Genomic DNA, 25,125 nt, shown 5'->3' on the forward strand with positions numbered 1-25,125 from the left:
CGAGGACAGTAACTCTCCAGTTGAGTCATGTTAGGGTGCCCATATCAATATGGGCTTGGGAACCCAAAAAAGCTTTGTTGCATATTGGGCTTATGCACTTTTGACAACACACCATTCAAACTATCTCGATGTGTTTTCAGAAAGCTTGTATCCAAGCTATTTTTGTAATCGCAATATGCGCTTATCTTTATATTTGTAATAATATCAGTAGTATTTTTCATTCAAAAAAAAATTCTAGTATGATATTTCTTTCCAATTTGACAATATTTTCCCTTTTGAAAATTCAAAATCTCTGTGTATTCGATCATATAAAAACCAAAATAAATTTTCATTTGTTTACAACTCATTGAAACATTATAATTTTGAGAACATCTTTACATTATGGGCTCTCTAATGATATATTTGAATCTACCTATAACTAAAAATATACATTGATGGAGAAATATTTAACCGAGAAAGTATAATATGTGTGTGTGTGTTGATGAACGTAAGTAGTAACTCAAATTCTAAATGAATACTCTTCCTAGTTATCAAATCGGCATGAGATTGAATTGAAATAGAATGGAGGGGTTGATAGAAATAAAAAGGGCAAAAATGGAAGATTTTGGGAAAACAAGTTTGATGGAGGTACAAATAGCAATTAAAAAATTACTTATACAAATTAGGACATAAGGCCAACCCTAAAAATTAACTAAAAACCCACTATCTATATTTCTTATACAAATTAGGACATAAGCTCAAACCCAAAAATAAATGGACCAAAACTGATTAAGTAATTAATGTTGAAATGTCCAAAATACCATTATTTTTGCAAAAATTACTAATACTTCCATATCTAAAAAAAATTTCTCTTCTCATTTATTACTTTTTTTTTCTGGTAAATTTAAGTTTTCCTGCCAAAACCGGCAATTTGGAGGTGAGCCAATATATAAAGTTGTTCCTTATGTCATAGGCTTTCATTTAAGTACCATATTACATCTTTTTTGAGATTTTGAATTTTGCTCACAAAAAACCACAGTAACAATTAGTTTCTCAATTGACAGTAACAGCTAGATTCATAGTCGACAGTAACAGTCACAGCCAACAGTAGCACATTTCAAGTCGGCAGTAACAACTAGTTTCATACTCGACAGTAGTCGGTTGCTTAATTAGATAGTAACAGTTAGTTTCATAATTGACAGTAGCAACTAGTTTCTCAGTCAACAATAGCATATACATTATTAGTCGACAGTATTAAGTATTTTTTAGTCTACAGTACCAGGTACACATGTAGATGTGATATGTATACGTGGTAGTGAATTTTTTGATTTCCCTTAAATATGATTGGTTAAAGAGGGGCAAAAAATTACGACATCATATGACATGCGGGAGTTTTCCATTATATTACTCTTATTTGTAAATTTTTATTATAATTTATTTTATCAAATTAAGAAAGGAATATTTTCTTAAACAAAATGCAAGCCTCATCGCAAGATAACTTCCCTTATAATATGGGAAATGTCCACATGCTCTGGTCTGTTACATGGGTCCTGCCACAATATTTTCCTGTCGAGAGAGACTCCAACCTTGTGGGTCTTATATAACAATATAACATGTTATCGATCACCATTGCCCAAACTTGACGATCAAGTTATTTCCACATCAACTTAGCTAGTTTACACTTGATTGGTTCTAGTTCTTCTACGTTTTCGGTGCCGTAAACACTAATATCCTAATACCACACTTGGTAACATTATTGTGATCACATGTCTTAGGAACTAACCTTTGAAGCTTCACATACTAAGTATTAGAATTATAATTTGTTAGGATATGGTAATCGCCTAACTGTTAAATAAATGTTTGGTGTTGTCGAGAACCAGTGGTTGGTTTGGTACTTTGGTTCAATAAGAATCCATTGTCAATTTATCATGTAGTTGCAGTTGAATTTCTTGCATGTCAAAACAAATCGAGTACAGATGGGGACTCTTTCCATAACGTTAGATTCTAATGAGACTCATAATTGCCCGCAGCATTTTGAGTAAAACTTGTTAGGCTGTCATTGGTTTTGTTTAGGAACACTTCTTTCTTTACACATGCATGCTGTGTAATGGATCTGAAATTTGTAGTGCAACCCTATGGTCTCCATGAAACTTGCCATACGGTGATCATATTTTGTTGCCAATAATTGACTGTGGTGAACTGATCGCAATGCTCTTAAGAATTTGGGTGTTTAATTTCATAGTTGAAGACTGCTAGCTCCTATGTGACAGTGTGAGTGTGACACACAATAAGCGACGACACCGTCACCCATTGGGCAAGTCATTTCCTGATGATGATCTAAACCAATCCACCATTAATAAGTGAACGTAAAAAACACATTGGACTCAAAAGGGTTTAAAGCCAGTCAAAACGTCAGAGGTGACAAAATTTAATACATAGATTTCTGATATGGTCACGGGTATTTCAGTCAGTCCACATTCTAGTACCACCGGCAGGTAAAACTCGTAGTAGTCTAGTAGAGATGATGACGACCACGCGGTCACCTGAAACCGGCAACACCCGGTCGCTTCCCGCCACCGACAACCCCCCCTCTCACTACCTGTCCGTACCCCTCTCTCACTTTTAAATAGCCCCCCTCATACTCTCTCTCTCTCTCTCTCCCACATTCACACCTCTCGATATAACGCAGAAAGCTGATAGCAGCGAATCCCCAAGACATTGCCTCGGTAAGTTCCATCTTCTTAGTGTCAGTTACAGCTTTTCCATTTCCGACTCCCTTCTTCGACAACGACGCGTCGTTTTCCACCTTAGATCTTCTCACTTTCCTTCTCCGCTTTTTTCTCTGTTTTCGCTCCGACTTCATTTTCTCGCTGTTTTTCCGTTTCGTGCAGCCGCCGCCGGTGAGCTTTGAAGGTTCGGTACGTCGTCGTTTTGGACTCCGGTTGCTTGGTGTGTCAGTTACAGCTGTTTAATTTCCTCCGACTGCTCCACATGCTCTTCTTTGTCCTTTTTAATCTAGCGACCCGTCGTTTTAGCCTAGATCTTGTCACTTTGTTCATTATTCCTTCTCCTCTTTAGCCTTGTCTCCTCGTCTTGTTCCTTTCTCTCTCCCAGGTTCTTCCATTTCTTCAGTTCAGGCCATTTCCTCACTCTTCGTCCGTTTCTTGCAGCCGTTTTTAGCTCCGATTGCAGCATTGCCTTGGATTTCCGGCTCGGTGAGTAGCTCTTCTTTCTTTTTCACTATGCTTCCAATTGTACCGTAGGGTCTTCTTCTCGCCACGTCAGCAGTCGGTGATATTTACCTTTGGCCATTTACTACTTACGGCCAATTAATGTTTTATGAGTTGAACTGTGATTATTGCGGATATCATATGGAAAAACATGGATCTCAGCTAGCTTTGTTTAATGATTTTCCCGTTTCTGTTAATTTTTATGAATAAAACGGAACTTTTGCCTTGTTTATTATAATTTTATCGATTTGATGCTCTTTTGGTGGAACCGATTTGATTCCTTGTACTTAATATTAAATTGATTTATTTTGTTGATTATGTTGTACTGTATGGTAATGGTGTGTAGCTGGAGCCAGTTGCCGGAGTGAGATGTGTATAATCAGAGTGACAGTGTGCAATTTATTCTATAGAGTGATGGGGACGTACAACATTGATAGTTTTGTGCTCTCTGAATTTAGTAGTGCTGGACCCTCCGAAGCCATTTTCAGCTCTATTTTTGGCTTCAAGTTGGAATTTATTTAATTCCCAAAAATTGAGAAGTTTGCATTCCAGAGTCTTTTTCCACGAGTTTGAGATGTTGTGACTGTGTGTTGCTTTTGAAATCTAGTGTTTCATGTGTTTTGGACCTGAATTGATTGAGAGATTAATTGAAGATGCTTGTGTTTTTGAAAATATCACAATTTGATGATTGGATTAGCATTATTGAAGCATTGATTGCAACATTGGTGAGAGTTGGCCCTGCTGAGTTGAATGAGTGAACCGACTTTGTTTTTCCTTTTAGTGCAAGATTTTCTGGTTCACGAGTGTATTTCTGTTCATTATTCAGTTCTACATGTTCCAGTTAATGACGCTGAATGATGTCTTATTGCAGGCTTGCTGAACACAATTGTGCATTAGGGAAGTACTGAATTAGTTTTCCACCATCTTTGATGCAGAGCAAGTCATTTTGTAAAAGGTACTAGGAGTCCCTTGCTTTATGCATCTTGCGGTCTCTTTCTTTTCCCTCTGAATCTGAAATTGAAAGCGTTCTTCGAATATTGATTGGTATTAATTCCACCCTGTTACAGTTTCTTCATTTGATCGTTCTAGTTGGAGAAATTAGAGTTTTCAAGCATGAAGGAGGTTGACAAAAGGAAAACTACAAATACTAAAGCCACCAAGCGTTCCGGAAGAACTGAAAGGAGAGATCCTAAGCTGAACCAAGGGAATACTGGCAAGACATTGAACGGAAAAGGAACTGAATCTAAAGAGTCTCAAGCTAGGACAGTCCCTGGTACCCTAGTAAGTGATATGAACATGAGTACAGAGGCCTTGGTAGTTGATAATAATGTGGACATACATTACGTGAGTGATGTGAAAAAGATCGTGGATGCTCCTCGAGATTTACAAGCAAACTCGATGATTTCAATAGAGAACGATGATGAAGATTCAGATGATCATTCTAGTGATTTGGAACAAGAAGCAAAGCAGGGGAATGAAGAGGTGTCAGACTGTGAGACCATAAAGGATTCGGTATCATCTCAAGGGGAATCGACTACCTCTGCGGATGACATAAGCCCTTCAAGGGTTCCCAAAATTATTGGAAGAAAAAAGCCCTCAGAGGATTCTATTGGATCCATGGAGAGATCTGTTCGTGAATCTAGTAAGTCAAAATCCAAGGATCACACTCACAAAGAGTCCAGTACGTTACACAAAGGGCCTTCTGGAGTTACCACTAAATGTTCTACTATAGATGATGCTAGCACTATGGGAAGTCCCATGAAACCTTCTTCAGAATCATCTGAGGTGGTTGATGACAAGATTGTCAAAGAAATAAGAGGAAGTGACATTGTGGATAGGTCTACCAATGGTGCCCAGAGTGGTGGAAGTGACAATCAAACCATAGATGCGGATAAAATTGATGAACAAGAGGATGTCACAGCTTTGGAACAGAAGGTTGAAGAAATGGAAATGAGAATTCAAAAACTTGAAGAAGAACTGCGAGAAGTTGCTGCTCTTGAAATTTCCTTATACTCTGTGGTACCGGAGCATGGGAGCTCTGCACATAAAGTACACACACCTGCTCGGCGCATTTCTCGACTTTATATTCATGCTTGCAAACATTGGACTCAGGAAAAGCGAGCCACAATTGCTAAGAATACTGCATCAGGGCTTGTTCTTATTGCAAAGTCCTGTGGTAGTGATGTTGCCAGGTAAATGTTATCATGTTGTAGTTCAAAGTGTTCTCCTAATTGTTGTAATTTCTACAAATTAACTTTTCCTTTTCCATTTCCTTTTGTATCTTAAGGTTGACCTTCTGGTTATCCAATACTGTTGTGCTAAGGGGGATCATATCTCAAGCATTTGGCAGTTCACGTCACTCAGGTCCTTTTTCTAAGTATGAGTCTAATGGTACTAGCAAGAGAAATGATGTGAAGTCTGCGGCACTGAGATGGAGGGGCAATCCTGGTACTAAACAAATGAATGGCTTCACGCAGTTTGCTGATGACTGGCAAGAGACAGGAACCTTCACAGCAGCATTAGAAAGAGTTGAATCCTGGATTTTTTCTCGGCTAGTTGAGTCCGTGTGGTGGCAGGTACATCTAGTAAACTAACTAAGAAATATATAATTGATTACTACAGCTGAACTATAGTGTTTGCTTGATTGAGACAACCATACTACAATTTAAAGTTAGATCGAGTTCCATGTCGTGCCATTTTATTTTCAATGAACATTTGGCTGATCTTATCAAGGATTTGACTTTATCTGATTGAGATCTTGATTTCCTAGGCTTTGGCTCCACATATGCAATCTCCAGTTGAGCATTCATCAAGTAATAAGATAGCAAGGTTGTTGGGACCTGCCCTGGGTGATCAAAATCAGGGGAGCTTTTCTATTAACCTGTGGAAAAACGCTTTCCAGGATGCTTCTCAACGACTCTGTCCTGTTCGAGCTGGGGGACACCAGTGTGGCTGCCTGCCTGTGTTGTCAAGAATGGTATGTTACCTCAAATGTTATCCAAGTTTCTCCAGCGGCTTATGTTCATTGCTGATATTGAAACTTTGATCTCAACCACAGTTTGTTATACTTCCTAAGTTTTCCAGTTACTTTGGAGGTTTAATTAAGTATATCATTTCGTTTAGGTCATGGGACAATGTGTTTCCAGGCTAGATGTTGCAATGTTCAATGCCATTCTGCGTGAGTCAGTACATGAGATTCCTACTGATCCAGTGTCAGATCCCATTCTTGATTCGCGAGTTCTACCTATTCCTGCTGGTGATTTGAGTTTCAGATCTGGCGCTCAACTAAAAAATTCTGTACGTACTTTTTCCTCTTTCCAGTTTTAGACGTGATTTTTAATTTTAGTCATGTGCATAGTTAATGAAAGATAGGTTTTAAGTTGGCAGTTCATCCATCTGGAAATTAGAATTCTTGGGCATGTCTAGACCTATGACTTTTGATCCATATGATGTTTCTTTAATCAAGGGCCACTGCAGGCACACTATTTGTTGGTAAAATGACACAAGTCAATGGCCATGTGGCTGTTTGTCTATATAGAATCAAGAGTTGTAATAAATTTAGCTCTCTATGTTAATTTGATCCTGCTTGTGATATATGTATCTGTAGTTACGTAAAGAAATTACATTGCAACTGCTAAAAGTTCAGGAGGCTGCTTGTCATGTAGGTTGGAAATTGGTCTAGGTGGCTAAGTGATATGTTTGGCATGGATGCTGATGATTCCCTGCAAGAAAATCAGCTTGGAAATGAGGACAATGACAAGCAGAGCGGAGATGCTGAACCAAAATCCTTTCTTCTTCTCAATGCCTTGAGTGATCTCCTGATGCTTCCAAAAGACATGCTTATGGACCGCTCAATCAGAAAGGAGGTATGCTTTGCCACCGCCTTCACTTTATATAAATCTTTTGGTTCTTCGTTACTTATATCTTCCCTTTTTTGTGGGCTGATTAAACTTTGATTTTGTCATGTTCACTAGGTGTGCCCATCAATTAGTCTTCCAGTAGTTAAGCGAATACTCTGCAACTTCACTCCAGATGAGTTCTGTCCAGATGCTGTTCCAGGAGCTGTATTGGAAGCACTGAATGCTGAGGTATGATTACACTTTGCAACTTGGCCCGTGGTTACCTTACATATTCAATCCAAGAACTCATTTAGGCTGGATAGTTCTAATACATTTGTCAGTGTTTTCTCCACAAGTTCGTTAATCATGTATGAATCACAGTTTAATGTTGGTTTCAAACCAAGTGGGTCGTAAAAATAAGAGACGCACCAAACATTCCCATGGTAAAAGCTTAATGTAGTGTTTCACACTCTCATCTTTGTTTAGAGTATTGTGGAGCGGAGATTGTCTGGAGAATCTTCGAGAATCTTCCCTTATACAGCTGCACCAGTTGTGTACAACCCTCCTTCCTCAGTTGATGTGCCAGAGAAAGTTGCAGAAGCAGGGGAGAGATCTCCAATGGAAAGGAGCGTGTCGGCTATACAGAGGAAGGGATATACAAGTGATGAGGAGCTAGAGGAGCTGGATTCCCCTCTTATAGCCATTGTTGACAACTTACCATCATCTCCAACTTTTATAGCAAATGGAAACGGGAACGGAAAACATGAGGAAACAGGTCACAGCTGCATGAATGCAAGGTATGATCTCCTTCGGGAAGTCTGGTCCGCGTAGAAGAAATTATGCAGATGTATACCTGTAGTTTCCTTATACGGTGAGGAATGGGAGAACTCTGTTCAGTAATGTGAATAATATGAAAGGCAAATATCAAGACAATTCTGAAATACTTCTCGTTATACCGAGGTTTGTTATTGTACTTTGCCACATGCAGCAAATATACCGAGTTCTGTAGGTTAAATATATAACAAATGACTGACTGCTAAATATCCATTATTGCAAAATTTCTTGCGTAACATCAACAATTGTTGAATTGCTAAGGTTGCTTGACTACTGGGTTCAAATCACAGTGCCTAGTTGAAGTTGTTTCCTGTATTTCCAAAACAATAATCTATCATGCAGTGCGGCTCGAGTGACTTGATGATGGCCTTTGGGAGCTTCCTGTGGATTCCAAATCACCGGATATGTCAGGACTAGAAAGTATTTCCTGCATTTCAAAGTTAGCATTGTTCATATCAGTGCAGCCCAGATGATCTGATGGCTTTGGCAAGCTGTTTGCCGGATCGATTGCACCGACAGCTTGAACATTATTGGGGGAGTGAAGCTCTCTTTGGTCGAAAATTAAATATATGAAAATTGTACGTGGGAGTTGAGAGCGTATCAAGATGTGCCGATTCTTGTACAATAATATAGCTGCGTGTACTAGAAGAGCTAGTCCCGAAGAGGCCTCCGCAATAAGAAAGAGTCCCCAAAGTCCACCAAGGCTGATAGGACTGGTATAACTAGTGCCTGTATTGTATGGGTCTGTACATCTTGCTTGTTTCTTGAACCACTTGTCCATGATGGCTTTCATTTTCTCTCCCTCTTGCAGATTACTGATCAGCCTTGAAACATCAAGTGTGAGAGGTGAACATTTCGGGAATGCCTGCATGGATTACCAAAACAGGTATAAGCTTCACACTAGACACTAAAGCATTTTAGACAAGCAACCGGTTAAAACATCGATGTAAGCTTCACTTTAGACAAGATATATATTTGATTGTTTTTAGAGAACTTCCAAGATGTACATTGAAGTATGGTTGAATCATTTAGTGAACAAAAACGCAACACAGTGCCCGTATGAAAGAGAACTTTCAAAGAGAGAGATTTAACTTACAAAGGCGAAACCGCTATCAGCTTTAAGTGATGTTGGCTCAACCATGGCATATTTGGAGCAATAAGTTGAAATAAAAAGATTCATGAAAGGAGTTTCATCAAGAGCAGCAGACAGACTCCCTTTTTCAAAAAGTTGATCCAACTCTTCTGCGGATCTATAGGCCCTGAGATTTTCCCTGTGAAATCCTAAATGAATCAAAATCCCCTGTACAAAAGAACCTTCTTGGAATCCAACCAAGTCCCCATTCTTGAGGATCATTTCTATATCAGTAATGGTTGGCTGGAGCTGTTGGACAGTTAAAATCGAAGTTAAACTGGCCGTGTAGCTTTGTGTCAATATGAGGACAACAAACAACCACACAGTCACCACGAACTTGGCCAAGTTGCTCACCAGTTGTTCCCCTGTTACCAAACCAAACACAAAAATTCAATAGAAAATGGGTGAAATGTATGGAGATCAATACAGCTTGAAGGTTGGAGCTAGGGACACTTGGTTGTTTATTCACCTTTACCAGGTTGATAGATCCATATATCGATATTGCATTACATTTACTATGAAATGAGCAATCATTTCAGCAAACCAGTAAGTTAAGTTCTGCAAAGATTAACAAGCCCTTCACCACTATGAAAACGTTTAAATTAAAGAGAGCTTACGGTGTGCAAAAACCATGGTGGATAAGGAGAACCAAATGCTTGTGCCAACTTGGTGTCCTGGAGGCCCACGGAAATCATCGTTTGTTCTGTGTTCCGGAAGCCAGACGACAATAGCAATGAGAAAGAAAAAGCAACAAGTTATTACCCAAAGTTCCCAGGTAAAAGGCTTTAAGAACAACAATGCGCTCTTCCTACTTTTCTTGGCTTTGAGAGGCACCACCATTGAAACACCAGATTCAGTGTATGGCGATGTAAAGTCAACATACAATGACCTGTTTGCTCTATTGGTTATATCTCCCACTGCAACATCATAGTTCTGTGAAGAACAGATATCTCATTATGAGTCAAGATATTCGATGCTCTTTGCTCTCTAAAATATTTTCTGGAATACAAAGATATACTATATGTCTTTATAGTATGTATACATATATAAATGCTCCCAATCAAAGGTTTCAACTTACTGATGCATGTGTAGATATAAACCATGTAACATACATAGTCTAGTAAATTATCTTGTAGAAGGAAACTTCGAAGTAATAAAGTAACAAAGAACAAGTGGTTTACCCCAAGAGATACTTGAACGATCAAGTCACTGTAGCTAACCGGCTGGCTCGCCATTAAGCTTTGCAAACGGATAATATTCGTAAGAAACAGAATACGGTAGTTCTTCCATTACTGCTTCAAAGACATCTATGCAAAATCCAGTGATTATGGTTGTATTGGTGATAAGATCATATGTCACATTTACAAATTCCTCAAACCCTTGCTTCACTGGAACTAGAATTTTCAACTTATTCCCATGATTAGGAATTTGCCAACCTTTTGGAATAGTAGTGGTGTCTCCAGGTCCAGGCCATATAACAAGTCCAAGGCTACCGGCATTAGAAGTTGTATAATATGTACTCATGCTACTGGAATTTAAGTTTCTGACAAGTCCAGTTTGGGGTGTCCAATATCCAATTCCCCTCGCCCCATCAAGTATCTGAAAATTTGAAGATTGCAGCTGTCTGTTAAGAAAACTAAAATTTCCTGAAAGGCCTCTGAAGATTGTGTTTGATAATGCCTTTACGAGTTCAGGACCACTTTCAGAAGCTCGTATTTGTTCCAGATCAGTGGAACTGTCAGAGATGTTCACATTTTGGTACTTGACGGTTGTAGTATTGTGAACCCTCTCAATGGCCATGGCTAGCGCCCAAGCAGCATCATAAGCCCACAGTCCAAAAACATCCAATCTAACATTCAGGGTAGTGGGATTGTCTTTTTGAAATTTCATTTGCCATCTAACTCTGAAGTTCTCAAGCTCTTCTGTATCTGGAACAAGACTTTTTAATCCCAACACCCCTTGCATGTTATCTATAACAGAAGAATTTGTGGAACCTAAGAAGTTGGCCATTCCATCTGTCATTATCCAGACATAACCTTCGTCCATCATTCCAAATTCTTTTGCCTTGGCAAAAAGGCGAGATCCAACAGAAGGCAACATGTGTAGTATGAATACCCTTGTTTGCATTGTCATCAACTGCTGAATCTTTTCAGCAATCTGGTCATCAGTTGCCATTGCAGGGATGACACACCAGTATGGGATACGAGCATTTATCTCTTGCAAAGCATTAGTCACGTAAGGTATTACACCCTCCCCAAATTCATTGTCAACATAGATGGGCACTGCTTCACGCCATCCAAAGGCTTGAATGATGGCACTTATGGCTCTCAGTTGAGAAGAGTCATTCTGTGCAACTCGGAATTCATATGAACTCCGTAAAGAAGACAAGGAAGGGCTTGTTGTTGAAAATGAGATCATGGGCACCTGAGCTTTATCTCCTAGATCATTTACAAAGTTGGCTCGCATTGACGAGTCTGGTCCTCTGACGATGGCTTGCACTTCAACATTCTGTATCAAGTTCAGAGCTGTTTCATCGGAAAGGATATTAATTATTGTCAATGTTTCTTTATATCTTGATCTAAATACTGAAAGAGAACTTCAGTCCGCCATAGACTTTAACTAGAATAGCTTATCAAATAGGAGAGTTTTCATGCCTTCTGGACTACTCTAGTATCAAACCTAGAGCTGAGGATGTTAAATCTTCAATCCCAAGTCCCAAAGCAAGGAAGATGTGCTTAAGGGTCCAATCCTAAACCTGATAATTTAAATATCAAACTCAAATGGTGTCCCTTAACTCTTGAACCATGAGCCAAGAACCTCAGAAACCTAACCCTCACTAACCAAAGCCCCTACTCCTGCTCCAAAGTTTAGTACCCTAAATAGAATATATCATTATGCTTTATTCCTCAACCCCCGAGGCTAGACCAGGGATTGACATTCCAGGACGCGAACTTGAGTACAATTCAAGGTCCATATACTAATCCAATAAAAATGAGTTCAAATTTCAACCTTATATAGTATAAATTATATTCTAAATTAATTTCACAAAGTTATATTTTTGCACACCATTCAGGAGTACTAGAGCAACGTAATTTTATGCTATATCCTCAAAACTGAATTTGCTTCTGTTCTGTGTTTGCGTTATATGAACCTAATGAAGTTTCTCTTGAGTGGCATGGTAGCATATAACATTATTAAAGCGAAACAATAATTATACCCCTACCAATTAGGAAACAATAATATTGTCTGAAAGGAAAACAACACTATTTGATAGGAAAAGAAACTGATTGTTTCAAAATGATATCCCTCAAAACATGATTAATGTGCAGAAGAGAAAGAAAAAACCTGCTGCAGCTTCAACAACAACATCTCTCATGGAGTCTCTAGTGTGTAAGACCAGCCTGGTCTTGTAGTAAGCATGAGAGTCATAGAAGTCACTGAGGGCCATATTGATGCAGCTCAGTCCCATCTTCCCAAACAACGAATCATAGTTAAGGATCATACCCACATTTACTGGGATCGTGTTGTTTTGTGCCACAGCATAGAATAACCTAAACAATGAAAGGAATGTAAGAATAAAAGAAATGATGCTAGTAGAACACTTGATCATTTTTTATTCTGATAAAATTCTGCAGGTCCCTGCAACTCATGGCAATAAATAGAACACAGACTTGGTCATTTCCTGACCAATTGAACATGGATAATGACATTATGTAACTTTCGAAGAACCCTCGCTTAAACCTCTTGGAAGCTTCAATGTAGAGGAAAATGTTATATAAGCAAAAATCAAAAGTCCAGCACATGACCAATGAAGTGAATGAACCAGGAATAAAAATATGTACAATATTAAGTCAAAAACAAATTGACAATATTTCCCTCGATCCTGGTAGTTGTTTCATATTCAGATTGCTGATCTGGGCAGTCCAAATTTGCTCAACAATTGCGGCTTACGTAAGAAGAATTGTTCAAATTCTATTATAGAGACTTCAACAATCAGATATAAGCCATGTTTATGGCATATTAAACTTCGAATCCAAAAATAAGTGAATAAACAAAGAGTCGAGCACTCAAGCACAACTTACATTGAAGCAGCTAGCTAAACAAAACAGCACTCACTAAATGAAATTGCTCACCTGAATTGGGTCCAGATTGCCGAGTGCAATGCTTGGGGATACCAGCCGAGCCTGAAAAGTTAAGACCCCTAATCCTCTCAACCTCTACTGAATCATTCTGACCCAAAATCGAGAAACCCATTGTGAAAGGAACGGAGTTAACCCAGAATTGCATGCCCAATTGCCCAGTTTGAATGTCTGAGCTTTTGCGGCAGGAGTTTGACAACGAGAAATGGAGTCGAACAATGGTAAATTTCATTTCAGTAAAACTGCAAAAAGATAACACATTAGTCACTCAATGGTTTCTTATGTGACAATCAGTAACACCAATTTTGCGATTTATCATTCCGTCACCTACCACAGATCTTCGTCAGTTCTTTGAAAAATGAAAACCAAACACTTCCCGTGGTAAAAGCTTAAAGTATTGTATTGTTTCATGTAAAACTAAAGTTTCTATGATACATACATACACTCATGTTATATACTTGTATGCATTTACGAATGTGACAATAGTAATGTTTTTGGTCTTAATTTCTTCAAAGTTTGCCCAGAAACTTAACTTATTATGGAGTTATCAGTTATGGACTTTATATAAGGAAACATCAAGCTTCATAATGGATGTATTATGTATATTCTAATGCATTCAATAGATTTAACAACCAAACAGAGCTAAATAAGTTTATCTTTTTTCTCGCTGACAGTAGATATAGACATTATTTTCATTTTTTCTCAAATAATAAAAATACATTATTTTCATTGTTATTCAATTGTAATGTAATTTACCAACCTAAAAGTCTAAAACCAATTTACTTCATTCACTCTCTCTATATGTTTGACCATTGATGAGATTCAGATCACCGTGACTAGTATTTCTAGTGTCCTGCATTTCCAACACAATATCGTTTTCAGTGTGGCTGGAGTGCCTTGATGCACTCTCGTTATTAGCATTTTCTTCAGGCTCACTCTGCTTAAGATTATGCAAACTGATGTCTTCTTGATCACACATTTGAAGTAGGACACAAATTCTGCTCCAAAATGAGAGGTTTGGATCAGAGCGTATCAAAATATGCCAATGCTGGTAGAGGAACATAGCTGCAAATATGAGGAGAGCTGTTGATGAAGAAAGCCAAGCAACCAAGAAGAGGCCTGCGAAGCTATCAGTGCTAAGAGTCAGACGATTAGAAGAGCCAGTGGTGTTGGGGATCATACAAGTTGCTTGTTTCCCAAGCCACTTGTCCTCGATACTTCTTATTGTTATTTGCTCACACTTATCAGAAATCACTGTTGACACATCACGTGTAAAATGTGAACCTTTCGGAAAGACCTGAAAGTCACAAAATCAAATGAGTTCATGAACCCAGAAAGTCAGAAACCACTGTGTGTGTGGCATGTGTATGTGTGTTTAAGTTTAAGAGGTCAAGGAAAATACGAAGAAGGAGCAACATACGAAGCCAAAACCACTGTCGACTTTAAATAATGTTGGCACACTAATGGTATATTCGGAGCAATAAGTTGAAAGAAAAAGCTTCATATAAGGGGTTTCATCAAAGGCAGCAGATATACTCCCTCTACTAAAAAGTTCATGCAGCATTTCTGTGGAATCATAGCTCCTAAGCTTTTCCTGATTAAATCCAACTTCTAACAAAATTCCATAAACAAATGAGCCTTGCTGATAGCCGACAATTCTTCCATTCTTCAGGAGAAAATTTACATCAATTGGTTGGAGCTCTTTAACTGTTAACACTGATGACAGTATGGCAGTATAACTTTGAGTCAGTATGAGGATGACAAAACACCATATGATCACCACAGACCTACCTAAGTTGCTCAATACTTGGTCCCCTGTTAAAAAGAGAAGAAATGGAGAATGCCTTAAAATAGTTTCTGCTAAGCAATATTTCTCTTTCCTTCCTTTCATTAGAAAGTTAAAATATAAAATAAATAAAAACTTATCAAAAGTTGCATAAAATACTACAATTTCATCATTTAAGAATCGAACATACTTACGGTGTCCGAAAACCAGAGTTTGAAAGGAGAACCATAAACTTGTCCCAATTTGGCGATGTGGAGGCCCGCGAAAGTCTGTTTACACGATGCTCAAGAACCCAAACGACAAAGCCAATAAAAATGAAAAAGCAACTTATTGTTATCCACAAATTCACGGTAAAAGGCTGAAAGAACACCCATGTATTTTTACTAGTTCTGTTGTCAGTGATAGGCATGACCATTGATACACCAGTTTCTGTGAATGGCAATGTAAAGTCAACAAACAAGGACCTGTTTGCCCTCCGAGATATATCTCCCACTGCAGCATCATAGTTCTGTGCAATAGAAGATGACAGTTATTCGGTGAAGAAATGAATATTCTTGCTACAAGGAAAAAGTTAAACTTTCAGAGATGTTTACCCCAAGAAAAATCTGATCTATCATATCATCGTAGCTGCCAGCTGACACACCTTTAGAACACTTCAAAGGAATAAATTCGTAGGCAAAAGAATATGGTAATCGTTTTATGATTGTTTGAAAGACGTCAATGCAATATCCTGTCACCACAGTACCGCTAGGACCATCTGATACGTGTGCAAAGGTTTCAAACCCATGATTCACTGGAACTAAAATTCTCATCATTCGATGTTCAGGAATATTCACCCGACCCTTTGGAATAGTGATGGTATCTCCCGGCCAAATAATTGGCCCAAGAATACCGGCATTCTTAGAAAAACGTCTCCTGCTGCTTGTAGAATCATGTCTCTTACAAGTCCCTTTTCAGCTGTCCAATATCCAATCCCTCTTTCTGCATTACCGTTTACGTTAACTATCTGAAAATTTGAAGCATGTAGTTCCCCATAAAGGAGACTGAAGTTTCCTGAAAGACCTCTAAATTCTATACTTGATAGTGCTTGTACAAGTCTAGGACCACTTTGGGAGGCTACTAATCTTTCGGAGCTGAAGTCAACCTTTTCGACTGCCATGGCCAATGCCCAAAGAGCATCATAAGCCCACAATCCATAAACATCCAACTGCACATTTAGAATTGTTGGGTAATCCATCTGGAATTTCATTTGCCATCTCAGTCTGAAATTTTCAAGCTCTTGTCTGTTTGGAATGTAAGTTTTCACACCCAACACACCCTGCATGTTATGTGTGACAGAAGAATTTAAGGTACTAAAGAAGTTTGCCATCCTGTCTGTCATTATCCAAACAAAATCTTTACCCATCATGCCCATCTCATTCGGCTTCGCAAAAAATCGAGAGCCAAGAGAGGGTAACATGTGTACTATGAATACTCTTGGTTTCATCACCATCAACTGTTGAAGCTTCACAACAATTTGGTCATCAGTGGCCAGAGGAGGAATGACACACCAGTAAGGTATACTAGCATCTACCTCTTGCAAGGCATTTTCCAGGTAAGGTATTATTCCATCCCCAAATTCATTATTGACACAAATGGGTACCACTTCACTCCATCCAAAGCTTTGGATGATGGCACTAATGGCTTTCACTTGGTCGGAATCATTCTGTGCAACTCGGAAAAAATATGGACTCGGAAAAGAAGCAAGGGAAGGGCTTGTTGTTGAAAACGAGATAATGGGCACCTGGGATTTATTTCCAAGATTCATTACGAATTGCGCTTGCATCGATGATTCTGGTCCTATGATGATGGCTTGAACTTCTGCTTTCTTTATCAAGTCTAGAGCTGTTTCAATGGTGAAAATAAGACATTAATAAATATTCTCTACTTAATTAAAAGCAGAGCTAAAGGTCAGCCTTTTGGGAATATGGTTTTGTTTGCAGAATGAAGAGCTAAATCTGGGTTAATCTACTATATATTTCACTTCTTATACATTTCACTTTAGATAACAGATATTTATTTTTTGACCCCATTTATAAAACAATATCGACCGTCGGATGTGAGATGTATAACATACATTGATATATATTATAATTTTCCAGCTAAAATTCGATGCTTAAGCATTAATTCATGATACACATTAAATGAGTCATTTTTTCCGGACCCTAGTATCAAACTGGAGACTTGACTGTAAAGACACATGTCTAATTCATCTGTATCCACAGTTGGGCTCACCCAAATCCAGAGGCGATCTCAAGCCTTAGCCTTGAGCTCCAGAGTTTGGACACAGAACCCTATTCCCGGTCCAAAAAAAAGAAAAAGAAAAGGAAATTCATGGTCTCCAGAGTACAGACATGAATATAGGCATCAAGTGCCGCAAATCTTGAGGTCGGTCCCAAGGTAAATTAAGATGAAATCTAATAATGCGGGGAAAGAGAAGCTCAGGGTCAAATTTACTTGTACTTTGGCCAAAGTGTATCATGACATCCATGTTCTTGCCGTATAAACTATCATACCATAGGAAGGATCAAAGAAAGATAAAAAAAAATTTAAAAAAAATACGTATCTATTCAAAATTAGTCATAATTCTCTTTAATCAATAAGTTACAAAATTATATGCATGAATCCAAAAGAAACTATGAAAAAAGGGAAACCAACCTTCAGCAGCTTCAACAACAATATCTCCCTTAGAGTCCCTTGTGTGTAAGACCAACCTAGTCTTGTAGTTAGTATGAGAGGCATACAAGTCTGAGAGGGCCATGTTGATGCAGCTTAACCCTATCCTCCCAAATATTGAATTAGAGTCGAGGATCACACCCACATTTACTGGGACAGTTGTGTTCAGTGCCATGGTGAAGGATATCCAAAAGAATAACAGGATGAGTGAACAAACATGATAGCTTGGATACTTGATCATGGTTAAATACAATAGATGTGTGCTATTGATGACATTCATGACAATAAGAAAGATAGTTACTCATAAGTTATAGATGATGATTCTGAGTGCTTGATCATTAAAAAAACATCACTTGTACTATTGGAACTTCCGTGTACAGTGAATTTGTATGTATTAACCAGAAAAAAGAGGGTTCCAGGTAATATCAGGATAAACCAACAAATATGTTTATAAAATTTGGCTAATTACTATGTTCCTCAGAAAAAAAATGTAAAAGAAAAGAGACAAACATTCTGGAGCTGCAAAAAAAATATTGTTCGAAACTTCAAATGTTTTGAAATATCAAAAGGGCAAAAGACATCGTTCGGATCTTTCTGATTACAAACATATAGGACCATAGGACAACAAGACAATGACCTTAACGGATTGTTTTCCTTCGCCGGAGTACACCACGTACTATATACCGAGAGTATAAGACAAAGTTTAAACGTTGAAGACAATCACAGCTTAGTATATATAATTTAGTGCTCCTATTCCAATAGCTGTTGTTTTTGTTAGACCTCGGTGTATTGTTCCTCTACGTCGTAAATCACAAACAATAATACATCACTGTTTCTGTTACGATCCGAAATTTTGAGTATGAAACTCCAATTTCGAAGCCATGACAACTCTAAAACAATTCCAAATAAATCGAATCATTTTAATGTCACAGCGGATCATTACTGAGTTCATAGTACAACTCAGTCAAATTGATTATTACAAACTAAATTTATAATTCAAGCATTATATCAAATGGAAATGTAAAAATCATCTCAATCCTCACCACAAGATAAATGGAAACAACTTCAAAGTCTTCGGAGTTGTCAGTCGATTCCGTTAATTCACACCTACGGAATTATCTCCTACACCATCGAATAGGTGCACCGGGATTGCAAACACAAACCCAGTAAGCTTTGCAGCTCGTATAAGTAAAACAACAATATCACTCGCAAATAAATGCAAAAGAAAATACATAAAACATCAATCATAAATGCACTCATGAGTCATTAGACGACCCATCTGGTTGTCTAATAATATGAAAAATATTTGTGCTCATGAGAAATTGGGCAACCCCTCTGTTTACCCGAAATACATTTATAATACGGGTACTCATGAGCGTTGTACACCACTGTTACCCCTCATGTTAGTACGCCGCCGACATTGGGCAACCACTTGCTACCCAATATCCAAAATATGGGTATCATAAGCCGATAACCCGTCTGTTACCTCTCATGCAGTACACCGGCACACTGACTAGAACTTTAACTGTATCGTAACTTTCGCCCGGCCAAGGCCAGGTTCCGACATGCCAACACGTCCGAAGACATATCCACAAATCCACAAAAAAAAACGTTTTAACATAACTCAAGTTAAAACCACATACAAATAATCATCACATGATATTGTACAAATCAAATCGACATGCTCAAATAAATAAACATCAACGCTAAAATGAACTCATTCGCAAACGGAAATTATGACAGTATATAATATAGAAAACCATATATATGTACCTATTTTACCAATTATACACATACACAATCCACTATATCTTATACTTATCATAGTTCATTCTTTTTAATTAAGCGTAATCATGAATCTCCGCAAAGGTAGATTCGTTACTGTGAGATTTTACTCACCTTATATTCCTGAGCGTAAATTCCACGATTTTGAACTCGAATCCTTTACTTATTTTGTCGATCACCTAGAATAGATAAAAAGTGAATTTAGAATCGTTACGTAAAACCTTAAATGCCGAAACAATAACAATATATTAATGTTCAGCAATTTCTGGTTTTTACGAAATTAATGTTCACGTATTACTGTACAAATACATATTAATCACGTATTCATGTACGAGTACATAGTATTTACGTAATTTTGTACGCGTACATAGTATTTACATATTTTCTGTACATCCATGTACTATTTAATCGTATATACTGACTTAATAAATAATAATTACGGATTTACCCTTCAGAAATTAGTTTTACAATTACTGTACGTAATTTACATTTTACATTCATCATATGTAAAAATAAATTTTACAAAATTTACTGTTTGAAATCAATGTTCATGCGCCGCCGCACATGGCGGCGCGTGGGGTTCACGCGCCACCTCCAGCGACAGCGCGTAGCTCGCCACCGTCGCCTCCAACCCCTCCATTTCCTCCCCTTTTCCTTCCCACGGCCTAGGGCCGCCTCTTACCCTCCTCACGCTCCCCCACGCGCCGCATTAGGCGGCGGTACATCCCTCCTCCTCCGATCTTCCACCAAATCATCACAAAAACCACAACAAACGCATCAAACAATCAACCAAATACACCCTTACCTCGATAGGGCTCCAGTACCACCGGGAAAGTCGTCGAAGGTGCTCAAATCTCTGCTGCGGCGAAATCGAGCAGCGGCAAGGGGCGAGAGGTGAATCGAGATCCAAACGCGTTGTAGATGGCTTCGGGGGTAAGGACCAGTGATGGTGAGCTCGTCTCCGTGCCCTGGTCTCGCCGGTGACTACGCTGGGATGACGGAGGAAGACGCAGAAGCTTGGGAACGTCACGCGGCTTAACGGCGGTGAGACAAGATGCGGCGAGCTCGAGGGTTGCTGCGGTGGGCCGTGTGAAGCCCCTGGGACAGGCGGTGAAGGCCACGGCGGCCTGGGTCGGGAGATCGCCTGAGGCGATGTAGGGAGAGAGAGAGAGAGAGAGTTGGGGAGGCTGCGGGGGAGGAGAGAGAGAGAGAGAGAGAGAAAAGAGGGTTTCCGAAATTGGAAACCCTAATGCCAAATTTTTCCTTTTTATACCATTTTCCAAAATCGGAAACTAACTTCCGTCGTTAATAATTTTCACGTACGACGACCGATTAGAACACGTGACATATCCATGAAGGAAGGTTTCGCAAACGAGCGACGGAGTAAAAGTCGATTCTCGCGTCGCAGAAACGTAACGTTTTTCCTAATTAAAATCTCTGAAAACGGTTCAACTAACAACGTCGCGAAACGAACAAAATGTCGTTTAATAAATTTTACAAACTCTAGTAATTTCTAAAAACTCAATTTATTGGACTCCGAAAAATCTTACAGTTTCTCCATTGTATCACAGGAAATAACACCGTAACTCCAGCAAAGTATAGAGCCATAGATATAACTATATAAAGATGTGTCTTTTCCTAGCTTCTCCATCAATCTTAAATTTATAAGTAATGCATAGACGCGGCTGCGAATTGGAAACGAGAAGAAAATTCCCAAGATTTGTCTAATATAGGAACAACTGAAACTCAAAGCAAAATGGAAACAGAACCCGGTAAAGAGATTGCTGACCTAGGCTACAAATTGCAGTGTGGCAATTTCCGATTTCTATTTCTGGCCAATGGAGAAGGAAACCCATAATTCTATGCCATCTCTACGAACTCATTCTGAAAGCTCATAATCCAAAATCTCATTTGAATGAGTGGAGTGAGCCCACAAATGCAGACCCAGTTCGAAGAAGTGAGCCAAAAAGGTATGAACTTTGAAGCGAACGCACTCTAGAAAACAATGGAAGAGGAGGAGGTTTCTGTTTGGAGCGGAATTCAAAAGTATACGTCTAATAATAATACAGATTTTTTTTTTGGCACAAGAATTTATTTATTCATACATTAATACAAGCTAAAAATGAACATCACTATTAAGGTAAATACCTAGCTAAAAAGTATTTAGATACTCAAAATTATTATTACAATCACTTACTTGGATTCAAAATGCACACCACGACTCGAATATTCTTTCATACTCTATGAGAGAAAAATGCTCAATTTTGTAATGCCTAATATAAGGAGCAGACTAGGGTTGTAACTTGTAAGTAGACTCGAGCCGCTCGTGCTTGACTCGTGTTCGGCTCGATTTTAGCCCGTTTGGCTTGAACTCGTAAAGCTAAATGAGCCAAGTTTGAGCTCAATATTAAACCCGACCTTAAAAATGAGCCGAGCTTGAACAAAAAGTATTCGGTTCGTTCGACTCGTTTAGCTCGCGAGCTAGCTCGTTTATTAAGCTTGACTTAATAACTTTTATAATATATATATGGTATAATTTTTATATGAGAAATAATATTAAAAATGTATTATAAATAATAATTAAATGAAACTCTATTCTTATTTTGCACTATATAAATAGTGTTTATTAGGAGCTATAATTGGATCAGTTCTATAAATTTTTCACCACCCCAAATGGTCAAACCCTAAATAAACAAACAACTCTCATCGTCAATTCGTCATTAAACCACAACTATGTACTCTACTATTGCATTCTTTCCTAATTAAAAGAGAATTTATATGATGCTATGACATCAAATTTTAAATTTTATTTTGAATTTTATTTTGAATTTCTTGAATTTAAAATATTAATTTCAAATGATTCAAGCCGACCCGAGCCCAACTCGAGCCTTTTCAAGCCAAGCCAAGCATGAACATAAAGAAAAAAAAATCAAATTTTAGCCCGGCTCGAATTCAATCGAATGAAAACGACCCAAAAAAGAACAACCCAGTACTCGGCTCGGCCCGACCCATTTACACCCCTAGAGCAGACTACAAATGATGTGAACACAAACTTAAAATAGAGAAAATCAGCTCTATCATTTTTCAACTAGATAAAGTGGATATCTTAATGAGATGATGAGTCCTCTCATTTTGTATTAGAAGATACTTTGTTGAGACATGATGAAATGAGGACAGCGAAAACATTGTCGTCAAAATAATTTTTAGAATTACTGTGTTGCCAACACCGGTTTCATCTAATTTGGTCTTAGTTTTGTGTTATCCTCTTCTATGTCGGTAATGAGTGCATGCTAGACTAGTGTAGAGTCAATTTCATTTTTCTTAAAGAGCTAAAAATAAGTCACTACTAATAACACCAAGATGGTCATAAGCTATAACAATTATTTTCTCTTGTGATGCGAGGTAGGTATTTTCTGAATTAGGTTGGCTGTTGTATCTGCTGCATGTAGTATCTACTATCTACCACCAAAGTACCATAATAGAAATACAATCGTTTCATGTCCAGCTAGCTAGTTAATTTATATACATTTGTAACCAAATAAAAACAGTAGTAAAAGAGAAATGTCATCCTGCCTCATTCAATAAAATCATTTTATGTCACACTATTGGTCTATTGGTAGGAGATAGGAGATGAATTCTGATGAAACTTGATATGAGCACTTTGTTCGACGTTCTTAACATGTTTTTACCTCAATGTGTACTTTGCTTAGCCTTTATTGTTATACTATTAAGTCATTGACTCGTATTAAGAGTCTTAGGTGGTATTGGATGCATTTTTGTGCTTACATGAGTTAAAAACACAGAATTGGTCTAGAGTCATAGTTTGAGTAGGAATCCTTGTAGGACTAGGAAACCTAGTTGGATTAGGAGTCTTCATCTTTCTACGTTTTGGTCGTATTGGCGATATTTTGCGAATTATATTTGCATTAGGAATCTTTTTAGACTAGAAAACGTACCATTTGGGAAAATCTTACTTGAACTAAAACTTTTATTCCGTAACTTTCCTAAATGTTACCATTTGGGAAAACGTATTAACAAGTACCCAAGCGTAGCTGCAAATATAAGGAGAGTTGATGATGAAGCAAGCGAAGTAATCATAAAAGTCACAGCTCCGAAATTCGAATGATAAAAATTTGAATTCGAAGCCATGAAACTCTAAAACAATCTCAAATATATTGAAATCATCTTATCATAATAGTGTATCGAAACTGAGTCCACAACATGACTCAGTCGACTTGAATAATACACAACCAGTTTATACCTCAGCATTATAACCAATGGAAATGTAAAATTCACTCAATCCTCACCATAAACAAAAGAAAGAAATCTTCAGAGTGAGTCCTCCAAATATGCAAATCTCCACCTGCAGAACTATCCCTACACCATCGAATTGGTGCACCGGGATTGTAAACACAAACCCGCTAAGTTTTTCAGTCCGTATGAGTAAACCAACAGTAAACATACATCACATATAAATGAAATATGTCAAATAACATTTAAAAACAAACGTACTCATGTGACACTAGGCAACCCATCTGTTACCCAAAATCATTTAAAAATACGGGTACTCATGAGACTCAGGCAACCCATCTATTACCCCTCATGTAGTACACCGACAGGCACTGGGCAACCCATCTGGTTACCTTAAATCATGTAAAACATGGGTACTCATGAGACCCAGGTACTTATTTGTTACCCCTCATGCAGTACACCGACAGACACTAGGCAGCCCATTTGCACCCAATGTCACAAAAAATATGGGTACTCATGAAACCCATGCAACCCATCTGTTACTCCTCATGTAGTACACCGGCAGACAGACTAGAGCTCTAACTGAATCGTAAACGACACCCGGCCAAAGCTCGGTTCCGATTACTGCCAACACGTCCGAAGACATGTCTGAAGACAGAAAAACATGTCCGAAGACAAAAAAAACATGTCCGAAGACAAAAAATGTTTTAACAAGACTCAATGTTAAAACCACATACAATAACAATCCACATATGTTATTGTACTACAACAAAGCGACTCTTGCTCAAATAAAATAAATATAGTTGCCATAGTATAATTCATTTGGAAATAAGAACGTAACATTATATAATATAGCAACCCATATATATGTATCGTATTTACCATTTTATACACATACACAACCCACTATATTATATACATGTCATAATTCGATCTTTTTAAGAAAACGTAAATATGAGTCACCGCCAAGGGTAGACTCGTCATAGTAAGATTTACTCACATTCACCATAGTCCATAATCACTAAAACATTTTTTAAATCATTTATTAAAATAGTGTTTCACTTTACCCATAAACCGTAGACGATCAAGTTCACGTAATTTAAACCAAAACATATTTTTAAAATAATTTTTATAAACTAGTGATGCAACGACTATGGTGACAACTCAAAGTAAATTCAATAATTATAATACTACTTTGATCATGATGATCATTGTGAGGTTTACTCACCTTATTTCCCGCATGCAACTTCCAAGACACCGAAAGCGATTCCCTCACTTGTTTCGTCAGTCACCTAATAACATGATAAAATGCTTAGAAAACGATACGTAAAATATCCTGTGACGATTTCAATACAGCTAAATGATGTTCATGCTGTTCGGGTTTACTGTTTTACAGAACACTGTTCACATTCACTATTTATAAACATTGTTTACA

At 38.0% G+C, this 25,125-nt stretch overlaps 3 protein-coding genes across 5 annotated transcripts; 1 reads left to right on the top strand and 2 right to left on the bottom strand.

Moving 5' to 3' along the window:
• Positions 1–2,636: 2,636 nt before the first annotated feature.
• On the top strand, positions 2,637–8,013 carry LOC126798677 (uncharacterized). Of its 3 annotated transcripts, XM_050525701.1 has the most exons (10): positions 2,637–2,705; positions 2,871–3,194; positions 4,081–4,164; positions 4,277–5,401; positions 5,497–5,785; positions 5,980–6,186; positions 6,333–6,506; positions 6,875–7,075; positions 7,184–7,297; positions 7,535–8,013. In XM_050525701.1, the coding sequence occupies exons 4-10, from the start codon at positions 4,323–4,325 to the stop codon at positions 7,877–7,879; spliced, it is 2,409 nt and encodes an 802-aa protein (XP_050381658.1). In that variant the 5' UTR covers positions 2,637–2,705; positions 2,871–3,194; positions 4,081–4,164; positions 4,277–4,322; the 3' UTR covers positions 7,880–8,013. The 3 variants fall into 3 exon arrangements, with proteins under 3 accessions (XP_050381658.1, XP_050381659.1, XP_050381660.1); XM_050525702.1 differs by lacking the exon at positions 2,871–3,194; XM_050525703.1 differs by lacking the exons at positions 2,637–2,705; positions 2,871–3,194 and adding an exon at positions 3,716–3,934.
• A 185-nt stretch (positions 8,014–8,198) lies between these two features.
• Positions 8,199–12,624, bottom strand: LOC126798676 (glutamate receptor 2.8-like). Its single transcript, XM_050525700.1, is given in 6 exon segments — positions 8,199–8,747; positions 8,979–9,379; positions 9,632–9,947; positions 10,196–10,231; positions 10,233–11,539; positions 12,360–12,624. Coding segments are annotated over 6 exon segments (2,856 nt in total). The 3' UTR covers positions 8,199–8,216.
• Positions 12,625–13,106: 482 nt separating this feature from the next.
• LOC126796938 (glutamate receptor 2.7-like) lies at positions 13,107–17,829 on the bottom strand. Its single transcript, XM_050523653.1, is given in 9 exon segments — positions 13,107–13,395; positions 13,485–13,541; positions 14,131–14,450; positions 14,574–14,968; positions 15,134–15,210; positions 15,212–15,447; positions 15,533–15,870; positions 15,873–16,823; positions 17,637–17,829. Coding segments are annotated over 9 exon segments (2,856 nt in total).
• Between the last annotated feature and the right edge of the window lie 7,296 nt (positions 17,830–25,125).

Source organism: Argentina anserina, chromosome 6 (assembly GCF_933775445.1).
Source record: "Argentina anserina chromosome 6, drPotAnse1.1, whole genome shotgun sequence".
Lineage (NCBI taxonomy): Eukaryota > Viridiplantae > Streptophyta > Magnoliopsida > Rosales > Rosaceae > Argentina > Argentina anserina.